The following is a 23215-nucleotide window of genomic DNA, read 5'->3' on the forward strand; positions in this document are numbered from 1 at the left end:
CCACTTCAAGTAAATTAATCTGATCGATAAAATAAAATAAATAAACAAACAAACAAACATGAGCTGAACCAGCATAACAGAGGTCCATTATATGATAAAGTACAAGTCAAAAAGTTTAATTTCGTCGTCATCAATCAGAATTTTTCATTTGCAAAATTGATGCTGGTGCATAGCTATACAAATCAATAAAAACTCATTGAACTTACTCTGGTAGCAACGTCAGCAAGTTTTCCCGTAGTTCAAGAGATGCCAGGTTCAAAAGGCTGAAACAAACAGCAAAGAGAAACACAGAGGTTAATTCAAACGATGATGTTCTATGGTTGGTATGCGTAATTCCTTTAAAAATGCTACTTTGCAGAACTGGTTTGACAATGACTGAGAAATGAATGGAAATTCAGTCATCCCCAGTGGGTATCGTGAGGTGGCGGGTGTAGAGGAATGACATAAATACAGTGGTGAACAAGAAGAGGCAGCCTTGATCCTGACCTCTGTTGCTGCCTAGGTGGAGATTATAAGTTCTTCCTGTGAATGCATAGGTTATCTCCCACATTACTGGTTTGCAGGTTATTTGACCACAGATGGACAACAAGAACTCATTGGGCTGAAGGGCCTGTTTTCCTGCATTTTGATGCCAAGGACAGGTTCATCGCAAACAATCAACAAAGACCATGTACAAAACCCAAAAGAAAACCGTAGAATACAAGGTACAGAACAAAAAGTGAAAAGCCAAGAAAATATACCCTGTATAAGTGTAGATGAGTAAACTTCTGACCACCCATAGATAAATAAAAGCTACATCAACTACCATATCACTTTATAAACTTACCCAACACAAATCCAATTGTTTTGACTCATGCTTCTTTAGTTGCTATGAAGACATGTGGTGTGTTGGCCTTTTATTTGGGACATTTAAGAGATTCTTAGATATGCACATGGATGAAAGAAAAATATAAGACCTTAAGACCATTAGATATAGGAACGGAATTAGGCTATTTGGCTTATTAAGTTTGCTCTACAATTTCATTATGGCTGATCCATTTTCCTCTCAGCTCCAGTTTCCTGCATTCTCCCTGAATCCCTTCATGCCCTGACCATTCAAGAATCTATTAACCTCTGCCTTAAATATATGTAAAGCCTTGGTCTGCACAGCTGTCTGTGGCAACAAATTCCACAGATTCACCAATCTCTGGCTAAAGAAATTCCTCTCCGTCTCTGTTCTAAAAGGACATACCTCTATTCTCAGGCTGTGCCCTCTGGTCTTAGTCTCTCCCACCATAGGAAACATTCTCTCCACATCTACTTTATCAAGACCTTTCACCATTCACTAAGCTTCAATCAGGTCACCCCTCGTTCTTCTACATTCCGCTGAATACAGGGCCAGAGCCATCAAGCACTCTTCATATGACAAGCCATTCAATCCTGGAATCATTTTTGTAACCTCTTTCAACACTCTCCAATGTCAACACATCCTTTCTAAGATAAGGGGCCCAAAACTGCTCACAATACTCCAGGTGAGGCCTCTCCAGTGCTTTATAAAGCCTCAGCATTACATCTTTGTTTTTATATTCTAATCCTCTTGAAATGAATGCTAACATCGCACTTGCCCTCTTTACTCCTGACTCAACTTGCAAATTAGCCTTTACAAAGTCCTGCACAAGGACTCCCAAGTTCGAATCCAGTTAGAGTAGCCCACAATCTTCTGAATTCATAGAACAGTGAACAGTTCAGCTCTATACAGGCACTTCGGCCCACAATGTTCAAGATCAATCTCACCCTACCCTCCCACAGAGCCCTCCATTCCTCTATTATCCACCTGCCTATCTAAGAGTCTCTTAAATGTCTCTGATGTGTCTGCCTCCATCACCATCCCTGGCAGCACATTCCATGAGCCACCAATCTTAGTGTAAAAAAAACCTTATCTCTAACATACCCACTATACTTTCCTCCGATCAACTTAAAATTATGCCCCCTCATATTAGTCATTTCTGCCCTGGGGAAAGAAAGTCTCTGGTGGCTATCCACTCTATCTATGCCTCTTATTATCTTGTACACTTCTATCAAGTCAATTCTCATCTTCTTTCGCTCCAAAGAGTAATACAGTGGCTTGCTCAACATGTCCTCATAAGACATGCTCTTTAATCCTAGTAAATCGCTTCTTTCTAAAGCTTCCACATCCTCCCTATAATGAGGTGACCAGAACAGAACACAATACTCTAAGTAACTCCAACTCTATGCAATATAAGCCAGGTTTAAGCAGCCTAACAAATTAACCCTTTAAGACCTGGTACCATTCTGGTCAACTCTTCCCACCTTCCTAAGACGCAGAGTGCAAATTATCCCACACCAGATCCAGGTTTAATTTAAACTAAGCTTCCTAACCTTTCTGTTTTAACTTCTTTGAGATTAAAAGGTTAATGTTCTGCAGCCTTTTGGATGACATTTTATGATTTTGCTCTACGTTTTTAACCCCAGCATTCAGAGAATGCCCCGATACTGCCAGTTTCAGATTTATTTATCCCGTGCACATCCAGACGTGCAGTGAAATGCACTGTATGCACTAACAACCAATACAACCTACGGATAGGTTGGAGGCAGCCCTCAAGTGTCACCACACCTTCCAGCACCAAAATAGCATGCCAACAAGCTCGGCAGAACAACACAGAACACAACAAAATAGAACATACCAAGACACAAAGTCACAGCAGCAAATCAAGCCCCTTTCCTCTCTCCCAACCACCCATTCCTCTAACTCCAGAACAGGTCGTCTTCAGCCTCCAACAGACTCTTGGGTTTGCAGATATTGGGCTTTTGACTCTCCCGGCAGACCCACAGAGATCTGTGGACTCGGGGCTCAGGCCATCTGGTCTGGGCTTCTGGTCCTTTGATCGACCTTTAGACCTCGATCTAGACTTCCAAACAAATCCCATCATTTACAATAAAGTCACTGAGTTATATAGCATGAAAAGAGGCACTTTGGCCCAACTCATCCACGCTGAACAAGATGCCCATCTAAACCTGTACCAACATTATGCTCATTTTGACTCAGTAAAAAAGCAAACGCTCCACTCAGCCTGAACGTTCTCTCTTCTCCCCTTCCTATGGGGCAGAAGATACAAAAGCCTGAAAGCATGTACCACCAGGCTCAAGAAGAGCTCCTACTCCACTGTTGTAAGAATATTGGATGTATACCTAGGACGATAAGATGGACTCTTGACCTCACAATCTACATCATTATGATCTTTCATCTTACTGTTTCCCAGCACTGCCCTTTCTCTGCAACTGTAATACTTCATTCTGCATTGCTTTTCCCTTGTTCTACCTCAGCGAGGAAATGATCTATGAAGAGCATGCAAAAAGAATGTTTTTCACCATACGTCAGTGCGTGTGACAATATACCTGCTTAATTTAATTTAAGCACATTATTTGAGGAATCTCTGAGATTAAAATAAAAACAAATCTAGGTTTCCAAACCTTCAGATGCTCAAAATTGGCTCAATCACAAGTATTATACTTTATACTTCATACTTTATTGTCGCCAAACAATCGATACTAGAACGTACAATCATCACAGCGATATTTGATTCTGCGCTTCCCGCTCCCAGGAGTACAAATCGATAGTAAATATTAAAAATTTAAATTATAAATCATAAATAGAAAATAGAAAATGGTAAGTAAAGTAGTGCAAAAAAACCAAGGGGCAGGTCCGGATATTTGGAGGGTGCGGCCCAGATTGCATTTGATACACTGAACTTAGACTGGTTAGTGTTACCCGGGTGTGGAGGGGATGTTTCCAATAGTGGGGGAGTCTAGAACCAGAGGGCACAGCCTCAGAAAAGAAGGGCATTCCTTTGGAACGGAGATGAGGAGGAATTTCTTCAGCCAGAGCGTGGTGGATCTGTGGAATTCTTTGCCACAGACAGCTGTGGAGGCTGAGCCATTGGGTACATTTAAAGCAGAGGTTGATAGGTTCTTGATTAGAAAGGGTGTCAAAGGATACAGGGAGAAGGCTGGAGAATGGGGTTGTTAAGGTAATAAATCAGCCATGATTGAATGGCAGAGCAGACTCCATGGGTCAAATGATCTAATTCTGCTGCTATGTCTTTCGGTCTTATGGTCTAAAAAGGAACCAAAAGCAATTAACTAGTTCTGCTACAGCAGGTAACCACTTGCAACAAAACAAATCAAGGCCTGCTCTTCCAGCCACAAACTTCCTTTCTTCTCTCTCCACCCCCATGGCCTAATAAATTCTCTTTCCACAGGTTTACAACCAGATTACTGCTTAAACATCTTCCAACCGAGAATAATGTGAGCCAGATGTGGCAGGACAAAATCATGCAGTGAACAAAAAGGTTGTTTTATTCCCATAAAAGCCATTAAGTTAAAAGCATGAACTGAAACACTCTGACAGCTCTTAAAGATTTGCACTTACTTTTCACCAAAGACTATAAGACCATAAGACACAGGAGCAGAATCAGGCCATCGAGTCTATTTCATCCTCATTCTTTTGCCTTCTCCCTACAACCTTTGACATCCTTACTAATCAAGATTCTATCAACCTCAAGTTTAAATATAGCTGATAACTCAGCCTCCACAGCCGTCTGTGGCAATCGGTACCACAGACTCACCACACTCTGGATAGAGAAAATCCTCCTCGCCTGTGTTCTGAAGGGAATTCAATCTAAGGAATTATTCTCAGACTGTGCCCTCTGGTCCTAGACTCCCTCACTACAGGAAACATCCTCTCCACATCCACTCTATCTTGACCTTTCAATATTCAATAAGTTTCAATGAGATCCCCCCCCACCCCCCATTCTTCTAAATTCCAGCAGTACAGCTCCAGAGCCATCAAACACTACTCATACGTTAACCCTTTCACTCCAGGGATTATTTTTTATGAATCTTGTCAGGACCCTTTCAAATGCCAGCACATTCTTTCTTCGATAAGGGGCCCAAAACAGCTCACAATACTCCGAAGTCTAATCAATGCTTTATAAAGCCTCAGAGGAGAGTGATATTCAAAAGGAAAACCAGAACAATGAATCCCCAAAGCTCTCCACCTACCCTGGTTTTGCAAGGGGTTAGCAGTTTGCAACATGCCAGAGAATGGCAAATGTGCAAAATGGGCACTTGGGATCACTTTGCTACATTTGAATGGGGGGGGGGGGAATGAATGGACAGCCTGGCCCAGCATTCCTAGTGGCCAGCACCATTTATTATTTTTGTTTTAAAATGCTTTTGTGGGACTATGGTGGGATGTTCAAGTTCATATATTGTTAGATTTTACCTTGGGTTATACAGTTATTTGCATGTGTGTTTGTGGGTCACCCTGACTGTAAGCGGGGTGTGTAATAATCACCGCCCCCTGTCTGTATGTGACTGAGTGGGTTCTCTCACTCATTCAGGTCAGAGCACCTGGTCTGTGTGGACAGATAATCAACATGGTGCCCAAGGAGTGGGTGGAATTGTTAATTTGGGAAAGTATTAGAGCCATTGCCTGCCTTTATTGTTGAAAATTTTGATTGTTAATAAGTCTTAACACTTGACCAAGAGTTGAGAGAAAACGCATGATTTACTGTAAACATCTTTCATTTGTAAATGAACAGAGTCAACGCAAAATTTTATTGTTAATAACTGTATTGAATAAGGACTCACAGTCAACGAATGGTTTTCCTTTTCTGTATGTAATTATTTTTATTGTGTAATATTTCTGAATAAAGTATTTTTGGAAAAAAAAAGTTTTGTGCTTGTCACAATAAAAATGGTTGAGTTAAAGGAGCTTTTCTTGTCTGAAATCATGAACCAAATACTCACCATATTGGTGTCGGGAGTGGGATTAGAAATTGACAGCAAGATTGAAGAGCTACAACATCGGATGGAGTGCCTTATGACCCAGGGGATAAGTCAAGGGAGCAAGCAGCATGCCTCCCCTGCACCGGGCTCCTCAAGAAGGAACACCAGCCTGGAGGGAGGATCAGGGAACTCCAGTGGGGTGAGGCTCCCCAACCCAGGGAACACAGCAGAGCACATCACCCACATCCCTTGTAGCCCACACTGGGGAACCCAAAACCGGAGAACGGGCAACATAGCAGCCCACCTGCAAGAGAAAGACCAACAGGTCTCAACAATTCACGCCTGAACCTCCCCAGATACAATGGTGCCAAATCACCTGGAGCCTTACCGGGCCCAAGTCAAACTTGCCACATGGCACTACGGGTGGAATCCTACCAAGAAGGTGGTGCACCTTGCCCTGACGTTGGAGGAGGATGTCCCTGACCTAACGCCGGCTGAGCAGCGTGACTACAGGGACGCTGGAGCAGCATTTCGAGCAAAGGCCATTGGAGGAAGCAATGAGGACTGAGCGGCAAATGGCGCCATGTGGGAGAAAGCTTGGGGGTATTTGCAGCTGATCTCTGCAACTGTGCTCAGCACTCTACCCCCAGTTCCCTCCTACAGCCCAGGAAGAGCTTGCCCTCCGTGCCTTTGGCAGCATGTTTGCCTGATGTCACCATCATCACTGGCCAAGGCACCAGCAGACAAGGCAGAAGCAATTTTAGCCCCCCTAGGCATTCCAGCGTTGCCCCACATGCCACAAACCCAGGCTTGTGTCATCGAAGCAGAGGAGGAAACTGACGAAGAGGAGCCCGTGACTGCTAGCGGTGTGGTGAGACAGGCCATGTGACCTGGAACTGCCCCGTACCACTGCCACGTCACACACCAGTACAGCTATTAGGAAACGCTAAATGTGCAGTGGCGCCCCAGCCCTCCAGCCAAACCCCTCCATTGTCGTCCCTCCAAGTGGGCCATTTGGTGAAGAGATAGGCTTATACGTTGGTTGCATGGTGGAGGGCAACAGATGTGTGTGTTGGAGGACACGGGGTTAAGCATCACTATCATCCATCCTGGTGTCCTGCCCAACATGGACCAGCCATCCCCGCTTGGGTGGACAACAAATGCAGTCTAGATAGCTGCACTCACCAGCGACTGTGCGGCGATGAGAGGCGCATTGCAGTGGGGAAAAACATGGTGGAGCACAAGGTGACGCTCACCAACATCCGAGAGTCCTGCATGATTGGCCTGGACCTGCTGTCCCACTGGAGGGCCCTTGTGGATGTGTCAGGGGCAACACTCTACTCCGGTGCTGAAGCTGTGGCTCTCCAGCAGAGCAGCTCCAGGAACCGACCCAGCAGAGGCAGCAACCACCACTGATTTCACAGCGGAACCAGGGGCAAGTGGTGGTGGCAGCCAGCGGCAAGGTAGCCCTTCCCACCATTGAGCAGCAGCTGCATAGCGAGCAGGTGAGCGATCCTGTGCTGGCCCAGGTGAGGGGATGGCTGAGCGTGGGACAGCGGCCAGAGAGGGCAGACCACGGCCAATACTCTCAGTGGGGCGCGCTGGAGATGAACGACAGGTTGCTGTTCCAGTGGTGGCCATTTTCCGATGATGATGGACAGCACCTGCAGCTGATGGTCCCCTGAGGGCTCTGCACCAAGGTACTGCGGTCTTTGGGGCGGCGGCCATTTTGAGGGTCACAAAGACACTGGGCAAGCTGTGCAAACACTTCTGTTGGCCAAGGTACAGGCAGGACATGGAGCTGCTCATGCACTGCTGCAACCAAAGCCCCAGAAAGGACTGGGCCCTTGGTCTAGGGTGCCAATGCAGCAGTACATAGTGGGGGCCCCAGTATGGGTCTACTGCACCACCCGGAAGGAGGGACTATCCTCCAAGTTCAGAAGCTGTCGGAAGGGGCCGGGAGGGGTGCTCGGCCGCATCCCTGATGTGGTACACAGGGTGTGGTTGCCTGAGCGGCGGAAGACGGTCTTGCTGCATTGGGATCAGATGGTACCTTGGCCACCAGCGAGGCTGAAGGAAGGAAGTGACACTCCAGGTGCCCTACCTCTTGCCTCACCAAAGAGTGCCTCCCACAGAGGGGCGATAGACACCGCGCAGCGCCCCAGGTGGCAGCATCAACCACCACTGGGACTTTTGGACTTGGTTGTGGACTCTGGGGTTGCTGGGGGCAGTGTAGCGCTCCAAGGGAGGTGGGGTATGGTTGACAACCTGCCCCAGCATTCCCAGTGGTCAGCGCTATTTATTGTTCTTGCTTTAAAATGCTTTTGTGGGATTATGGCAGGATGTTCAAGTTCATTTATTGTCACATTTTAGCTTGGGTTATGCAGTTATTCACTTGTATGTCTGTGGGTCACCCTGACTGTAACCGGGGTGTGTAATAATCACCTCCCCCGTCTGTATATGACTGAATGGGCTCTCTCCCCGGGTCACTGTGCCCAGTCTGTTTTCGTGCTTGTCACAATAAAAACAGTTGTTGAGGTAAACAAGCTTTTCTTGTCTGTCATCTGGACTGAGTGTTTGCCACAGTACTTCCAGGAGGAAGTGCATGAAATTCCACATCAGTTGGGAACAACAAGTAGTCTGGGATATCGCAGGTACAAAGACATTCTCTGTCAGCACAAAAAATGACCAACAAGTTGCGGAGTAACTCAGTACTTTATAACTGCTGCTCTGGCACTAAGCTGCCCAAGTGCCTCCGAGTGAGGCTTTAGTGACCACTGCCATCACCATGGTTACACTTGGTTTCGTACGAATGAGCATTGGACGTTATGACAAATTTATAATCTGTTTAAATTCCACATAAATCCTTGATCATATTGGTAGTAAATATAGCAACTCCATCTGTGCTCAAGGTAGATTATTTAAGAGGTTTTGCTGATTTTACCGAAAAAGAAACCCTTTCCCCACCCTGAATGACGCCAGGAAATGGAAATGCAGTGTAATAGGCAAAATCATCCCAAGGTGTTCCTGAAAGCTCACTCTATGAAAGCAGCAAAATGGTGTGAATGGAGTCCCAAGAGAGCACGGTGACCTTGAGTTAAACCAAAAAAACATAAGACATATGAGTAGAATTAGGCCATTTGGCTCATCAAGCCTCTTCCCTCATTCAATCATGGCTGATTTATTATCCCTCTCAACCCTATTCTTCGGCCTTCTCCCTGTAACCTTTGATAACCTGACTAATAATCAAGAACCTTATCAACCTTTGCTTTAAATATACCCAATGACTTGGCATCCACAGCTGTCTTTTGCGTGAGTTCTGCAGATTCACCACACTCTGGCTGAAGTAATCCCTCCTCATCTTTATTCTAAAGGGAATTCCTTCTATGCTGAGGCCAAGCCCTCTGGTCCTAGATTCCCCCACTTTAAGATGCATCCTCTCCACTCTATCTAGGCCTTTCAAAACTCAAAAGGTTTCAGTGAAATCCTTCCTCATTCTTACACACATAATAATTTTTTATTTGCATAATTGGGCTACTTTTGTACATTGGTTGTTTGCCATTCCTTATATAATATATGAGAGGGAGAGGGGGAGGGGGAGAGGGGGAGGGGGAGAGGGGAGGGGGAGAGGGGAGGGGGAGGGGGAGGGGGAGAGGGGAGGGGGAGGGGGGAGGGGGAGGGGAGGGGGAGGGGGAGGGGAGGGGGAGGGGGAGGGGGAGGGGGAGGGAGAGGGAGAGGGAGAGGGAGAGGGAGAGGGAGAGGGAGAGGGAGAGGGGGAGGGGGAGGGGGAGGGGGAGGGGGAGGGGGAGGGGGAGGGGGAGGGGGAGGGAGAGGGAGAGGGAGAGGGAGAGGGAGAGGGAGAGGGAGAGGGAGAGGGGAGGGGAGGGGAGAGGGAGAGGGAGAGAGAGATTTTCATAAATTCTATTGCACTTCTTTTGTTTTCCTGTAAATGCCTGCAAACCAAATGAAACTAAAGACAGTATGTATATAGTGACATATATGCACTTTGATACTACATTTATTTTGACTTTGAGCATCACATGCAAATCCACAAGCAGGAACCACAAATTGATTTGTATTAATTTCTTTGTCAAACCCACATGCCAAATGGCCATCTAGACAACTTTTAATTGCCTGGGGTGCTTTACCCCCAGAACTGAAGACCAGGAAGAGAGGAAATTGGTGGTAAAAGCAATGGCTTTTAGCAGACGTGGATCAGACTTTAAGCAGATTAAAGGATTGTCATTATGCTGAGCGCTCACATCATCCAACATTAGTCAAGGAAACATCACAGATGTTTTCCACAGATGGATCTGGTGCTTTGATGTCTGGATCCCCCACAGCATGAATCAGCGATCTATTAATTATGATCTACATCATATTTAGATGAGAGATGAAATATTTTCAACAGTTTTAACATTTTTAATAAGTACAGGTTATTGCCTTAAGACACAGCAGCTTGAAGAAAGAAACTGGAAAAGTTAGCTTTAGCAGGGGAGCACTTGAGAATACTGATCATATTATGGAGAAGGACAAAGAATAACGATCTTAAATGAAGGTGGTATAACTTCAAAAAGGTAAAAGGAATCTGATTAGCTTTATTATATATTGCCAGCTACAACTGCAGGTGGAATTTGTTCCAGGTACAGATTAGGGGGCATTTCTAAAGATAGGAGAATCTAAGTTGGGGGTAGAGAAGATCTCAACTCCGAACTGATACCACAACCTAAAAACTCACTTTCAAGGGACTCTACAACTCGTGTTCTCAGCATTATTTATTTATTTATGTATTTCTTTGTTAGCACAATTTGTCTTCTTTTACACAATGATTGCTTGTCAGCCTTTGTTTATGCACAATTTTTCATAAATTCTAGTGTATTGTTTTATTTTCTGGTAAATATCTGCAAGAAAATAAATCTCAAGGTAGTACATGATGAACTTTGAAATTTGATAGGTCAGGCAGATGAATAGCTCATGTAACATCAGGTTGAGAGGAAATGCAAAAGAAATGTAAGTCAAGTGGAAAGAGAATTCAAGATTCAAGATAGTTTAATGTCATTTCCAGTGCACAAGTGTAAAGGAGAATTAAATAATTGTTACTCTGGATCTTTTGCAGCACAAAAATAAAACACAATGAGATAAAGAACACAATAACAGAACAAAAAAAAACAATAAATATAGATACATAAGATAGCTTATATACATTGATTGTATATCCATAAAGTAACACTAGGCACTGGAGTGCCTGCAGATAAGGTGACTGATAGGAAATAATCAAGAAGTGGAGGGGTGAGTAAGTGGGTGGAGGGGTTGATTGGCCTTACTACTTGGGGAAAGTAACTGTCATTGAGCCTGGTGGTCCTGGTGTAGATGCTACATAATGTCCTCCCTGATGGGAGTGGGACAAACAGTCCATGAGCAGGGTGAGTGGAATCCTTCATGACGCTACTGGCTCTTTTCTGTAACATTTCTGTATACAGGTCCTCGATGGCAGGTAAGCTGGTGCTGGTGATGCACTGGGCAGTTTTTGACTCCCCATTGTAGAGCCTTCCTGTCCTTCGCAGTGCAATTTCCGTATCATTCAATGATGTGGCATGTTAGGATGCTGTCTACCGCACGTCAGTAGAATGACCCGAGTATAGATGTGCATACTCACGAGAAAAGTACAGCAATCACTATTGAAGAAAAACTACAAATACAATGGGAAGTCAAACATCTTCCCTAGCAAGTGGATATTCAAGACTGGTAAAAGGAGTAGTGAGGATGATCAAGGGCCAGAACGTTGAGCGTATTGCTTGTATTTATTTTATTTAGAGATACAGCATGGTAAAAGGCCCACCCAGCACAATGAGCCCGTGCCACCCAATACAACCATGAGGCCAATTAACCCACTCACACATACATCTTTGGAATGTGGGAGGAAACTAGAGCACCTGGAAGAAACCTATGCAGTCACAGGACAATATACAAACTTCTTACAGACACCAGTGAAACTAAACGAAAGGTCGCTGGTGCTGTACTAGCTTTATGCAAGCCATCATGCTACGCTATCGTGTGACTCAATCAGATGAGTACCTTTGAATTGGCTTCTAGTTTCAAGTGGTCAAGTTTATTCTTGTCATGGACACACATACACTGGCCAGTACAAGATAAGGACACGCAGAAGTTAACAGAAATTTAAATTAACATAAGTTATGCTCCTTCATCATCTAATACAGCAATTCAAATGTGCAGGAATGTAGGAAGCTGCAGAGAGTACTGGATTCAGCTCAATACATCCCTCCCTAACATCGGTAATACTTACAAAAGATCGTCATTAGATCTCCACCATTCGGGCCATGTCACCTTCTCACAGCTACCATCAGGCAGGAAGTACAGAAGCCTGAAGTCCCATATCACCAGGTTGACGGTCAGCTACATCCCTTCAACCATTCGTTTCCTGAACCAGCCTCCACAACTCTAATCACTATCTCAGTATAGCAACACAATCACCACTTCACATTCAAATGGAGATTTTTGTTCTAATTACACTCCTTCTTGTAACAATTGTGTTTTTTCTTGTGAATGCTGTTTGCCTGATTCCAAGTGCCTGTGATTTTGCTGCAAGTAGGTTTTTCATGAAGCTGTGCAAACGTGCACTTGTGCATACGATAATAAACTTGACTTTGACGAATGTATGGAAGCAAGTACTGGGATGTATACCTTGCTACACATACATAAGCTCAAGTTTATTGTCATCTGACTGTACATATATAAAACCAAATAAAACAACGTTCCTCCAGACCATTGTGCACCCAAAAAACATGTATCATACACAGCACATAACAAAATATTACCACAAATAGTTAATTAAATATAATTCAAAAATGCAGAGCACAGGTAAACAGTGAACAGCTCGCTATCATAGTGAGGGGCCTCGGTGGTGGCAGGGTATTCATTATGCTCACAGCCTGAGGGAAGAAGCTGTTACCCAGTCAGGCAGTCCTAATCCTGATGCTCTTGTGCCTCCTTCCTGACAGTAGATAGTCAAAGAGATTGTGGGATGGGTGGTAGGGATCCTCAACAATGCTTTGGGCCCTTCGTCTACAACGCTCCCAGTAAATGTCACAAATAGAAGGGAGGGAGACCACGGTGGTAAATAGCCAAAGTCACGCACTTGGATTAGTCTCAGTAACAATAGAAAGAAGAGATTGTCAAAAGTTTGTCTATAATATAGATATATGAAAATAGTGCAGAAAAGACAAAAGGCAGGAAAATTATTAACTTTAAAGATAAAATTACACTGTGAATAAACAAAACATGGTACTACTAATTTCTTCAAAGCGTGGTGAGCAGTGCTGATGAATCCTTGGGTAAGTCCATGTAAGTGAAAATTTCATAACCACTTTCAAAAAAAAAAGGGGATGTTATTATGCTAATGGGGAACTGAAAAAGAGAAGAGGATAGAAGCTTCCTCCAATTGGAAACACCAAAGCCTAGGAACAGAAATGTCTACAGAAAGAGGTAGATAGAACCCAGTCCATCATAGGAAAAGCCCTCCCCACCATTGAGCACTGCTACAAGAAAGCAGCATCCATCATTAAGGACCCCCACCATCCAAGCCATACTCTCTCCTCGCTACTACCAGCAGGCAGCAGATGTAGCAGCCTTAGGTCCCACACTGACAGCCTCCTGAACAGCTGTGGGTAATTTCACTTGCCTCAACTCTGAACTGATTCCACAACCTATGGACTCATTTTCAAGGACTCTACAGCTCGTGGTCTTAGTATATTTTTTATTTACTCAATTTGTCTTTTTTTGCATATTAGTTGTTTGTCAGTCTTTATGTATACTTTTTCAGCATTTATTTTCCTGTAAATGCTGCAAGAAAATGTATCTCATGGTAGCATACTATGGTAATGAATTATACTTTGATTATCGATTGAGTAAAATTCAAAAACATTTTTATTCTAATCTTATGATAATCTATCATGCCAAAAGGACTTTCTAAGTCACCATCAGGTCTACAAATTCCAACATATTCTATCCACGTTCATCCCATTGGAAGGTTCTCTACCGTTAGATTGCCAATGTGATAATCACACATCACGTTGTTCAGTCGTCAGTCTGATTCGATACCTGGCTAAACAAGTTCTTTTTTAAACAGACAAAGGATTCTGTTTATTTGTTACATGTACTTTGAAACATCAAAACATATATCGAAATGCACCCTTTGTGTCAACAAACAGTATAGTCCGAGGAGGTGCTGGGAGCAGCCTGCAAGTGTCTCCACACTTCCAATGCCAACGTAGCATGGTCACAACCTACTAACCTTAACCCCTACGTCCTTGGAATGTGAGAGAAAACTGAAGCACCTGGAGGGAATCCATGTGGTCACGAGGAAAACTTACAAACTCCTTAGAGACCGCAGTGGGAATTGAACCCTGATCACTGGCACTGTAAAACGTTATGCTAACTGCCATGCTGCCCAAATACTGATTCTCAATCTCCCTTTAGCTCCAGTTGCCATGATTCACTCAACTCACGAGAGGTGCTCTTTCCCTTGTCAGAGGTAGGTTTTATACACATATGTGTGTGGAATGGATTGGCAGCAGCTGTGGCAGACGAAAATACACTGGGGACATTTCAGAGTCTCTTAAACTGGCACATGGATGAAAGAAAATGGAGGGTTATGTCCTGTGTAGGAGGGAAGGGTTAGATTCATCACGGAGTAGCAGTGTATAGGTTGGCACAACAATGCAGGCCATAGGGCCTATGGAAGAGTCTAGGAACAGTAGGCACAGATTCAAAATAGAACAGTGCCTCTTTAGAATGGAAATGAGGGAGAATTTCTTTAGCCAGAAGGTAATGAACCTGTGGAATTCATTGCCACACATGAGGCTGAGTCATTGGGTACAGTTAAAGCAGAGGTTGATAGGTTCTTGATTAGTAAGGGCATCAAAGGTTATGGGGAGAAGACAGGAGAATAGGGTTGAAAGGGCTAATAATGAGCCATGATGGAATGGCGGAGCAGGCTCAATGGGCCAAATGACCTACTTCTGCTCATATCTCTGATGGCCCTACTATGCTCTACTGTTCAATGTTCTATGCTTCCTCTAAGCAGACCATGGCTCCAGTATCCAAGCTACCAAGAGACAGAAGGGGAACGCAGAGAGGCTGGGAGACTTGTTATAGAATCGAATGTGTAGTTATGATCATCAGAGCAAAGGAGACTCATGAGAGCAGTTCAGAGGGAACCGAGTTCCAAGCAGGATTCTCCAAAATCCCACTTGGATGCTGAAGTCCAAGACTTTGGTGAAGTTAGTAAATGCACTGTGTTAGGGGTCATTCTGGAGTGTTGACATTTTGGATAGCATAATTATAGATGAACTAAATGAGAACCAGTCTTCAGGAAATAAAACCTGTACACAATTTCACTTGAACTGATACTTTGTGGCTAGTGAAGCCAGTCACTGGGTGTGGGACATTCTGATTCTGTTCCATTGCAACTACAAAGGGGAAGACAATAATGAATGCTCCTGCTATTAGCACACAGTTAAAGGTGTATCCCAGCCCCTTAATGCAGAGTACAGGGCAGACACATCTGTTTCAGGTTTGTTGTATATTAATCAGCTATCCCTCAACACAGTAACAAAAGGGGCACATTTTGGGTGGCTGCATTTTGTACTCAGAGGCTTTTAGAAAAGACATCAGTCGTGAATATTCAAAGAGATTCGGCCAGTTGGGATGTGCTGCTATTGAAAATATGTAATACTGTAAATCTACCTGACGATATTCTAAATGTTAAAGTTAAGCAAGTGTTATAGTAATTGAAAATGTAGTTCATTACTTATTGTTATCTTTGTATTGAACAAGACTAAAACATTGTTTCAGGAAAGTGGGATTCTCATGGATTTGTCTGGATTTTCTTTCTCTCCCCCTGCAGCCCACAATGTTGTGCTGACCCTTTAACCTATACTAAAATCAATCTAATCCTTCCCCCTACATAGTCCTCCATTTTTCTATCATCCATTTGCCCCAAGAAGTCAATCCTCAGACTGCGTTAGTCATTGATGCAAAGTGCTGCATTTCAAAGTTCTAAGTAAATTTATTATCGAAATACGTTTATCACCATATATAACCCTGAGATTCATTTTCTCGTGGGCATTTACAGTAAGTACAAGAAAAACAATAGAATCAATGAAAGACCGCACATAACAAGATGGACAGCTAATGCACAAAAAAACAATAAACTGCAAATACAAAAATAAAGTAATAATTATCAAAAACATGAGATAGAGTGACTTTGACAGTGAGTCCATAGATTGTAAGAACATTTCAATGTTGGGGCAAGTGAAGTTGAGTGAAATTATCCCCTCTGGTCCTGGAGCCTGATAGTTGAGGGATAATAACTGTTCCGGAACCTGGTAGTGCCTGTCCTTCCTGTACCTCTTCCCGATGACAGCAGCTAAAAGAGAGCATGGCCTGGATGGTTGGTTTTGGTCCTTGATGGACACTACTTTCCTGTGTCAGCACTCCGTGTAGATATGCTCAAGGGTGGGGAGGGCTTTGCCCATGCATTCTGACAGTCAAAGCGAGCATAAAAGGCACTGAGCTCATCTGGGAGCGAAACCTTGCATCTGTGTCGCTTGATTTCACTTTGTAGGAAGTGATTGCATTCAAGCCCTGACACAATGTCGAGCATCCCTCAATAACTCAAGTTTTGTCCGGAATTGCCACTTTGCATGTGAGATGGCTTTCCAGAGGTCGTACCTAGAGCTTTTCTCTCACTTGGTCACCAGACCTGAACTCCACTGATGTGGCCCTCAGCACAATGTGAATCTCTTGGTTCATCTGGGGCTTCTAGCTGGAATGATTTTGTGAGGATACATTCGCAGATAACAGTTTTTATTTCACTGTATATTTCAATGTACATGCGATAAATAAGCAAATCTTTACCCTTAACACCTGCTGACTATCATTGTCCATTCTTAGAATAGGTTTATACCAGTTACCTGGGATCATTTACTAAAGCAGACAAATTCTTTCAAGATTAATTTAATATTCCTCCTGAAAAATGCATTAAAATGATGCAAAGTGTCAAATGTCACAGCATGCACGCCCATGCAAGCAATCAGATGATAAAATAACAAACAAGAGAAAATCTGCAGATGCTGGAAATCTGAGCAACACACACAAAATGCTGAAGGAACTCAGCAGGCCAGGCAGCATCTATAGAAAAGATTACAGTCGACGTTTCAGGCCGAAACCCTTTGGCGAGTGTCCTACATGTTACCTGGCCTGCTGAGTTCCTCCAGCATTTTGTGTGTGTTGAGTCCTGCCGAAGGATGATAAAATAAATGTGTTCAGAGATGGCTCTTTTCCCTGGAGGAACGCAGATGGTCAGGCAGCACCTATAGAAGGGATTAAACAGTCAACATTTCGGGCTGAGACCCTTCATCAAGACTTTCTGACATCTTACCTCTTCCTTTCCAGCTCTGATGAAAGTCTCGGCCCAGAATGTTGACAGTTTAATCCCCTCCATAGATGCTGCCTGACTTGCTGAGTTCCTCCAGCAGTTTGTGTGTTGCTCTGGATTTCCAGTATCTGCAGAATCACTTTGTGCGTATGATTTGCGGCTCATTTCCTTACTGTTTTCAATCACACAAGGTAAGGAGTCAGTACATCCTCCCCATGAATGCAAGGGTTCCTCCAGGCGCTCCAGTTTTTTCCCACAGTCCAAGGACGTAGATCAATTGGTCATTGTCAATTGTCCCATGATTAGGCTGGGGTTAAATCCGTAGGTTACTGGCAACATGGCTTAAAGGGCCTATTTTGCACCGTGTCTCTAAATACATACTCATTTGACTCCTCTCGTATACTCCATATAATGCTTTAAAATATTTTCCTACCTTGTAAATGTCGAACAATATCCATATCGAAAATTAGCAAAGGGTCACAGACAGTGCACAGAAACAAAATGTGCTGTCCACTGTCCATTTCAAACATCAAGCTCCCATTTACAATAATGTCATTATTTTCCCATCAGCTCACCCCCAGCACTTCACACGCCCTGGCTCTGCATTCTACCACTCACCTACAAACTAGCGGCCATCTACAGTGGGTAATTAAGCTACCAAACCATACACCCATCCACAAGGACTCCCACCACATAGGACATGCTCTCCTCTTGTTGCTACGATCAGAGAGGAGGTACAGGAGCCTGAAAACACACACTCAACATTTTAGGTACAGCTTCTTCCCCTCTGCCATCATATTTCTGAGAATATACCCATAGACACTACCTCACTGTTTCTGCATTACTTAAAGTCGATAGGCTGAATGGCCTAATTCTGTTCCTATTCTTTAACTTTGCTGACAAAGCAATTAAACTTACTTTCCAATATTCTCTGGCAGCGCCTGCAGTGAGATGTCATTCAGTGAGAGACACGTCAAATTTCGCAGTTCAGGAAAGCTTTCAGGTAACCTGGAATCAAATCAAAAGTCACAATAATGTACAATGCACATAAGTTATTAACGGTGTTGGATACTAATGCCTTTGCAATCCAAAGGTTCTTTGGAATTTAAGAATGTCATAAAATTTGTTGCTTATAATCACTTCTAAGTGTCACAAGAGCAAAAATAGAAGAGAAGATGAATATCAAGAGGCAGAGAAAAGAGGGGCAGACAAAGAGAAGAGCAGGAAAGAGTGGTGGTGGGGGGGGGGGGAAGAGAGTGGTGAAAGCAAACAAAGTTGGCCTGGTCTTTTTACAGTGCTTATAAAAAGTATTCACCCGTCTTCATGTTTTCTTGTTTTATTGTTTTACAACATTGAACCACAGTGGATTTAGTTTCGGTTTATTTGACACTGATGAATAGAAAAAGACTCTTTCATGTCAAGGTGAAAACAGATCTCTACAATGTGCTCTAAATTAATTACAAATATAAAACACAAAATAATTGATTGCATAATTACTTGCCCCCTTCAAGTCAGTGTTTAGCAGATGCACCTTTGGCAGCAATTACAGCTTTGAGTCTGTGTGGATAGGTCTCTGTCAGCTTTGTACATCTGGACACTGCAATTTTTTCCCATTCTTCTTTACAAAAGTGCTCAAGCTCTGCAGATTGCACGGGGATTGTGAGTGAACAGCCCTTTTCAAGTTCAGCCACAAATTCTCAATGGGATTGGCCACTCCAGAACATTAACTTTGTTGTTTTTAAGTCATTCCTGTGTAGCTTTGGCTTTATGCTTGCGGTCATTGTCTTGCGGGAAAGCAAATCCTCTCCCAAGTCACAGTTCTCTTGCAGAGAGCATCAAGTTTTCCTCCTGGATTTCCCTGTATTTTGCTGCATTCATTTTACCCTTTACCTGCATAAGCCTTCCAGGGCCTGCTGCAGTGAAGCATTGCCAACAGCCTACACCATGCTTCACAGTCGAGATGGTATGTTTTTGATGACGTGCAGTTTTTGGCTTACGCCAAACGTGGTGTTTAGTCTAATGGCCAAAAAGCTCAATTTTGGTTTTATCAGAACATAGAAACTTCTTCCAACTGACTCCAGAGACTCCCACATGCCTTCTGACAAACTCTAGCTGAAAATTTTATCAATAGTGGCTTTTTCTTTTTCCCATAACGCTGCGACTGGTGAAGTACCCAGGCCACAATTGTATGCACTGTCTCTCTCACCTCAGCCACTGAAGCTTGTACCTCCTCCAGAGTTGTCATAGGTCTCTTGGTGGGCTTCCTCACTCGTTCCCTTCTTGTACAGTCACTCAGTTTCTGAGGACGGCCAGCTCTAGGCAGATTTACAGCTGTGCCATATTCTTTCCATTTATTGATGATTGTCTTAACTGTATTCCAAGGGACATTCAGTGACTTAAAATTTTTCTTGTACTCATCACCTGACTTGTGCTTTTCAATAAACTTTTTGTGGAGTTGCTTGAAGTATTATTTTGTCTTCATGGTCTTGTTTTTGCCAGGATACCGACTCACCAGCAGTTGGACCTTCCAGATACAGGTGTATTTTTACTACAATCAATTGAAACACCTTGACTGCACACAGATCTCCATTTAATTATGTGACTTCTAAAACCAATTGACTGCACCAATGATGATTTGGTGTGTCATTTTAAAAGGGGTGAACACTTATACAATCAATTATTTTGTGTTTTATATTTGTAATTAATTTACATCACTTTGTAAAGATCTGTTTTCACTTCGACATGAATGCCTTTTACTGTTGATCAGGGTCAAAAAAGCCAATCAAATCCACTGTGATTCAAAGTTGCAAACAATAAAACATGAAAGCTTAAAAGGGGGGTAAATACTTTTTATAGGCACCGTATATCAGACCAATAATAGAGGTAAATTCCAACTGATAACCATTAACCAATTAAGTAGTTAGATTTAAGTAATGTGACATGTGCCAATGAAACCAGGAAATTTACAGCCAACTACAACCACTGAGTAACTCACTGAACAATCACATTATCAAACAGTGATTATACAGTATAAAAATATAAACAAGAAATTTTAACTACAGTGCTATGTAAAAGTCTAAAGCACATATATATAGCCAGGGTCCCTAGGACTTTTGCACAGTAATGTATATTGGTTAAAATAAGAAGGATGGTTGGGAACCCAAAATAAGAGTACTTAGCTTTGTATTAGCTCAGTAGTATAAGTGTTATTTGGTTACTGGAAAGACATAATATAGAGCACTGTGCAAATGTCTTAGGCCCCAGTTATACAGTATATATGTGTCTAAGACTTTTGCACTGTCCTATAGATTCAAGATTGTTTAAGGTCATTTCCAGTATGCAAGTGCAAAGGAGAACAAAATAATTGCTACTCCAGATCCAATGCAGCACACAAATGAATTCGATAATAATAATAATAATAAAAATCACAATAAATATGAAAGATAGCTTATATAAATTGAATATGTGTCCATAAAGTGATACTAGACACAGGAGGGTCTATACACATGGTGACTGACAGGAAATGATAAAGTAGTGGTGGTAGGATATATGGAGGGGTGGTTTAATGGGTGGAGGAGTCGATCAGTTCTATTGCTTAGGGAAAGCAATTGTTTATGAATCTGATGGTTCTGGAGTGGGTGCTGGTTTGAAGGGAGTGGGACAAACACTCCATGAGCAGGGTGGGTGGGATCCTTCATGATGTCACTAGACCTCTTCCAGCACCTTTCTGTGTACATGCTCTTGATGGCAACTAGGCTACAAGAATAACAATTCTACAGCCCAATCCAATAACAGGCACGAGATCACAGCCCTCACACAAATCTTCAACAGGACACACGAGGATATATACTCCTGAGAGGGTCTCAGTAGAGTTAAACTGCTCAGAACATGAAACAAAATCGATCATTAGAGTCATTAATGTAAATTTGTTTTGGTACTTAATGACTGTAAACACTACACATACCATTGATTAGTATGATAGTTATTCAATGAAATCAAAGAATTCTAGCAAACCAGACCATTAGACATTGGAGCAGAATTGGGCCATTTCACCCATCGAGTCTGCTCTGCCATTCCATCATGGCTAGTTTATTATTCCTCTCAACCCCATTCTCCTGCCTTCTCCCCATAACCATGAGGCCCTTACTAATCAAAAATATATCAGCCACCACTTTAAATATACCCAATGTCTTGGCCTCCACAGCTGTCTGTGGCAATGAATTCCACAGATTCAGCACACTCTGGCTAAAGAAATTTCTCCTCACCTCTGTTCTAAGTGCACATCCCTCTATTCTGAGGCTGTATTCTCTGGTCCTAGACTCTCTCATTATAGAAAATGCCCTTTCTGTATCCACTCTATCTAGGCCTTTCAATATTCAATAGGTTTCAGTGAGATCCCCCCTTCATTCTTCTAAACTATAGCAAATACAAGCTCTGAGTCAAACACTTCTCATACATTAACCCTTTCATTCCTAGGGTCATTCTCGTGAACCTCTTCTGAACCCTCTCCAATGCCAGCACATCCTTTCTTAGATAAAAGCCTAAAACTGCTCACAATATTCAAAGTGCAGTCTGACCAATCCCTTATAAAGCCTCAGAATTACATCCTTGCTTTTATATTCTAGTCCCTTCAAAATGAATGCTAATATTGCATTTGCCTTCCTTACTACCAGCTCAACCTGCAGGTTAACGTTTAGGGAATCTTGCACATGGACTCCCAGATGTATGTAGAGCAATATAATATGGGTTATTGTAGAGTCATAGAATACGTTCAGCACAGAAACAGGACATTCAGCCTAAATTGGGATAGATTGAGTGAGCTAGGACTTTTCTCTTTGAAGTGAAGGAGGACGAGAAGAAAATTGATAGAGGTGTACAAGATGATGAGAGGCACAGAAAGAATGGACTGTGATTTTCAAGGGTGAATGATAAAATGGTATTCAGCTCATGACTCCACGAGGTTTACCAGCTCAGCACTGAACTAACTGCAGCTGTGGCCTGCAGCCATTGACTTTTTACTCGTCTCAGTGCTGAACTGGTGCCATGGCTATGAACTCACTTTTGGGGACTCTACGGTTCATATTCTGTGTGTTATTTGTTTTTTTTTTATTGTTTGCACAATTTATTCTTTTTTGCAGATTGGGTATTTGACAGTCTTTGCTGTGTTGCATTTTGTAATGTGTTCTACTATGTTTCTTGTTTCGTGGCTGCTTGCTAAAGTATACATACTGGGATAATAAATGTACTTTAAACCTTGAACTTTAACACCATAGACTTTTCCCAAGGTGGAAATGGTCAAAACTAGGGGCATAATTTTAATCTGATTGGAGGAAAGCATAAGGGAGATATCATAGGAAGGTTTTTTTATTACACAGGGAGTAGTGAGTGTGTGGAATACTCTGCTCAGGGTGATGGAAGAGGCAGGTACATTAGGGACATCTAAAAACCTCTTAGGTAAGCATATGGATGATAGAAAAATGGAGGGCTATGTAGGAGGGAAGGGTTAGATTGACCTTAGAGTAGTCAGCACAACATTGTGAGCCGACAGGGCCTGTATTGTGTCTTAGTGTTCTATGTTCTAATGCATATTTTTTAAAGAATCACCACTTGTCAATTGAGTTATTTCATAATAACTTGCAAATATTGTCCTTAATCCCCAAAATGCTGATACTTCAATAAGACAGTAAGATATAGGAGCAGAATTGGGCCATTCAGCCCGTCGAGTCTGCTCCAACATTCCATCATCACTACATTATCCCTCTCAACCCCATTCTCCTGCCTTCTCCAACTATGACATCCTGACTAATCAAGAACCTATCAACCTCTGCTTTAAATATGACTTGGCCTCCACAGCCATCTGTGGCAATGAATCCCATAGATTCACTACCCTCTGGCTAAAGTAATTCTAATGTATGATTTATTCAGTCTGACAACAATATTGCACTTAAGACTTTAATAATGATTTTT

General features: G+C 42.8%; 1 protein-coding gene across 1 annotated transcript in view; it reads right to left on the reverse strand.

The window, feature by feature from the left end:
• lrrc1 (leucine rich repeat containing 1) overlaps positions 1–23215 on the reverse strand; it is a 141780-nt gene that overhangs the window by 76545 nt on the left and 42020 nt on the right. The window contains exons 4-5 of the mRNA XM_072251101.1: positions 18167–18256; positions 207–263 (exon numbers count right to left, since the gene is read on the reverse strand). Of these exons, the coding sequence (XP_072107202.1) occupies positions 207–263; positions 18167–18256 (147 nt within the window). The remainder of the gene's footprint in view (positions 1–206; positions 264–18166; positions 18257–23215) is intronic.

The sequence above is a fragment of the Mobula birostris genome, chromosome 2, assembly GCF_030028105.1.
Source record: "Mobula birostris isolate sMobBir1 chromosome 2, sMobBir1.hap1, whole genome shotgun sequence".
Taxonomy (NCBI): Eukaryota; Metazoa; Chordata; class Chondrichthyes; order Myliobatiformes; family Myliobatidae; genus Mobula; species Mobula birostris.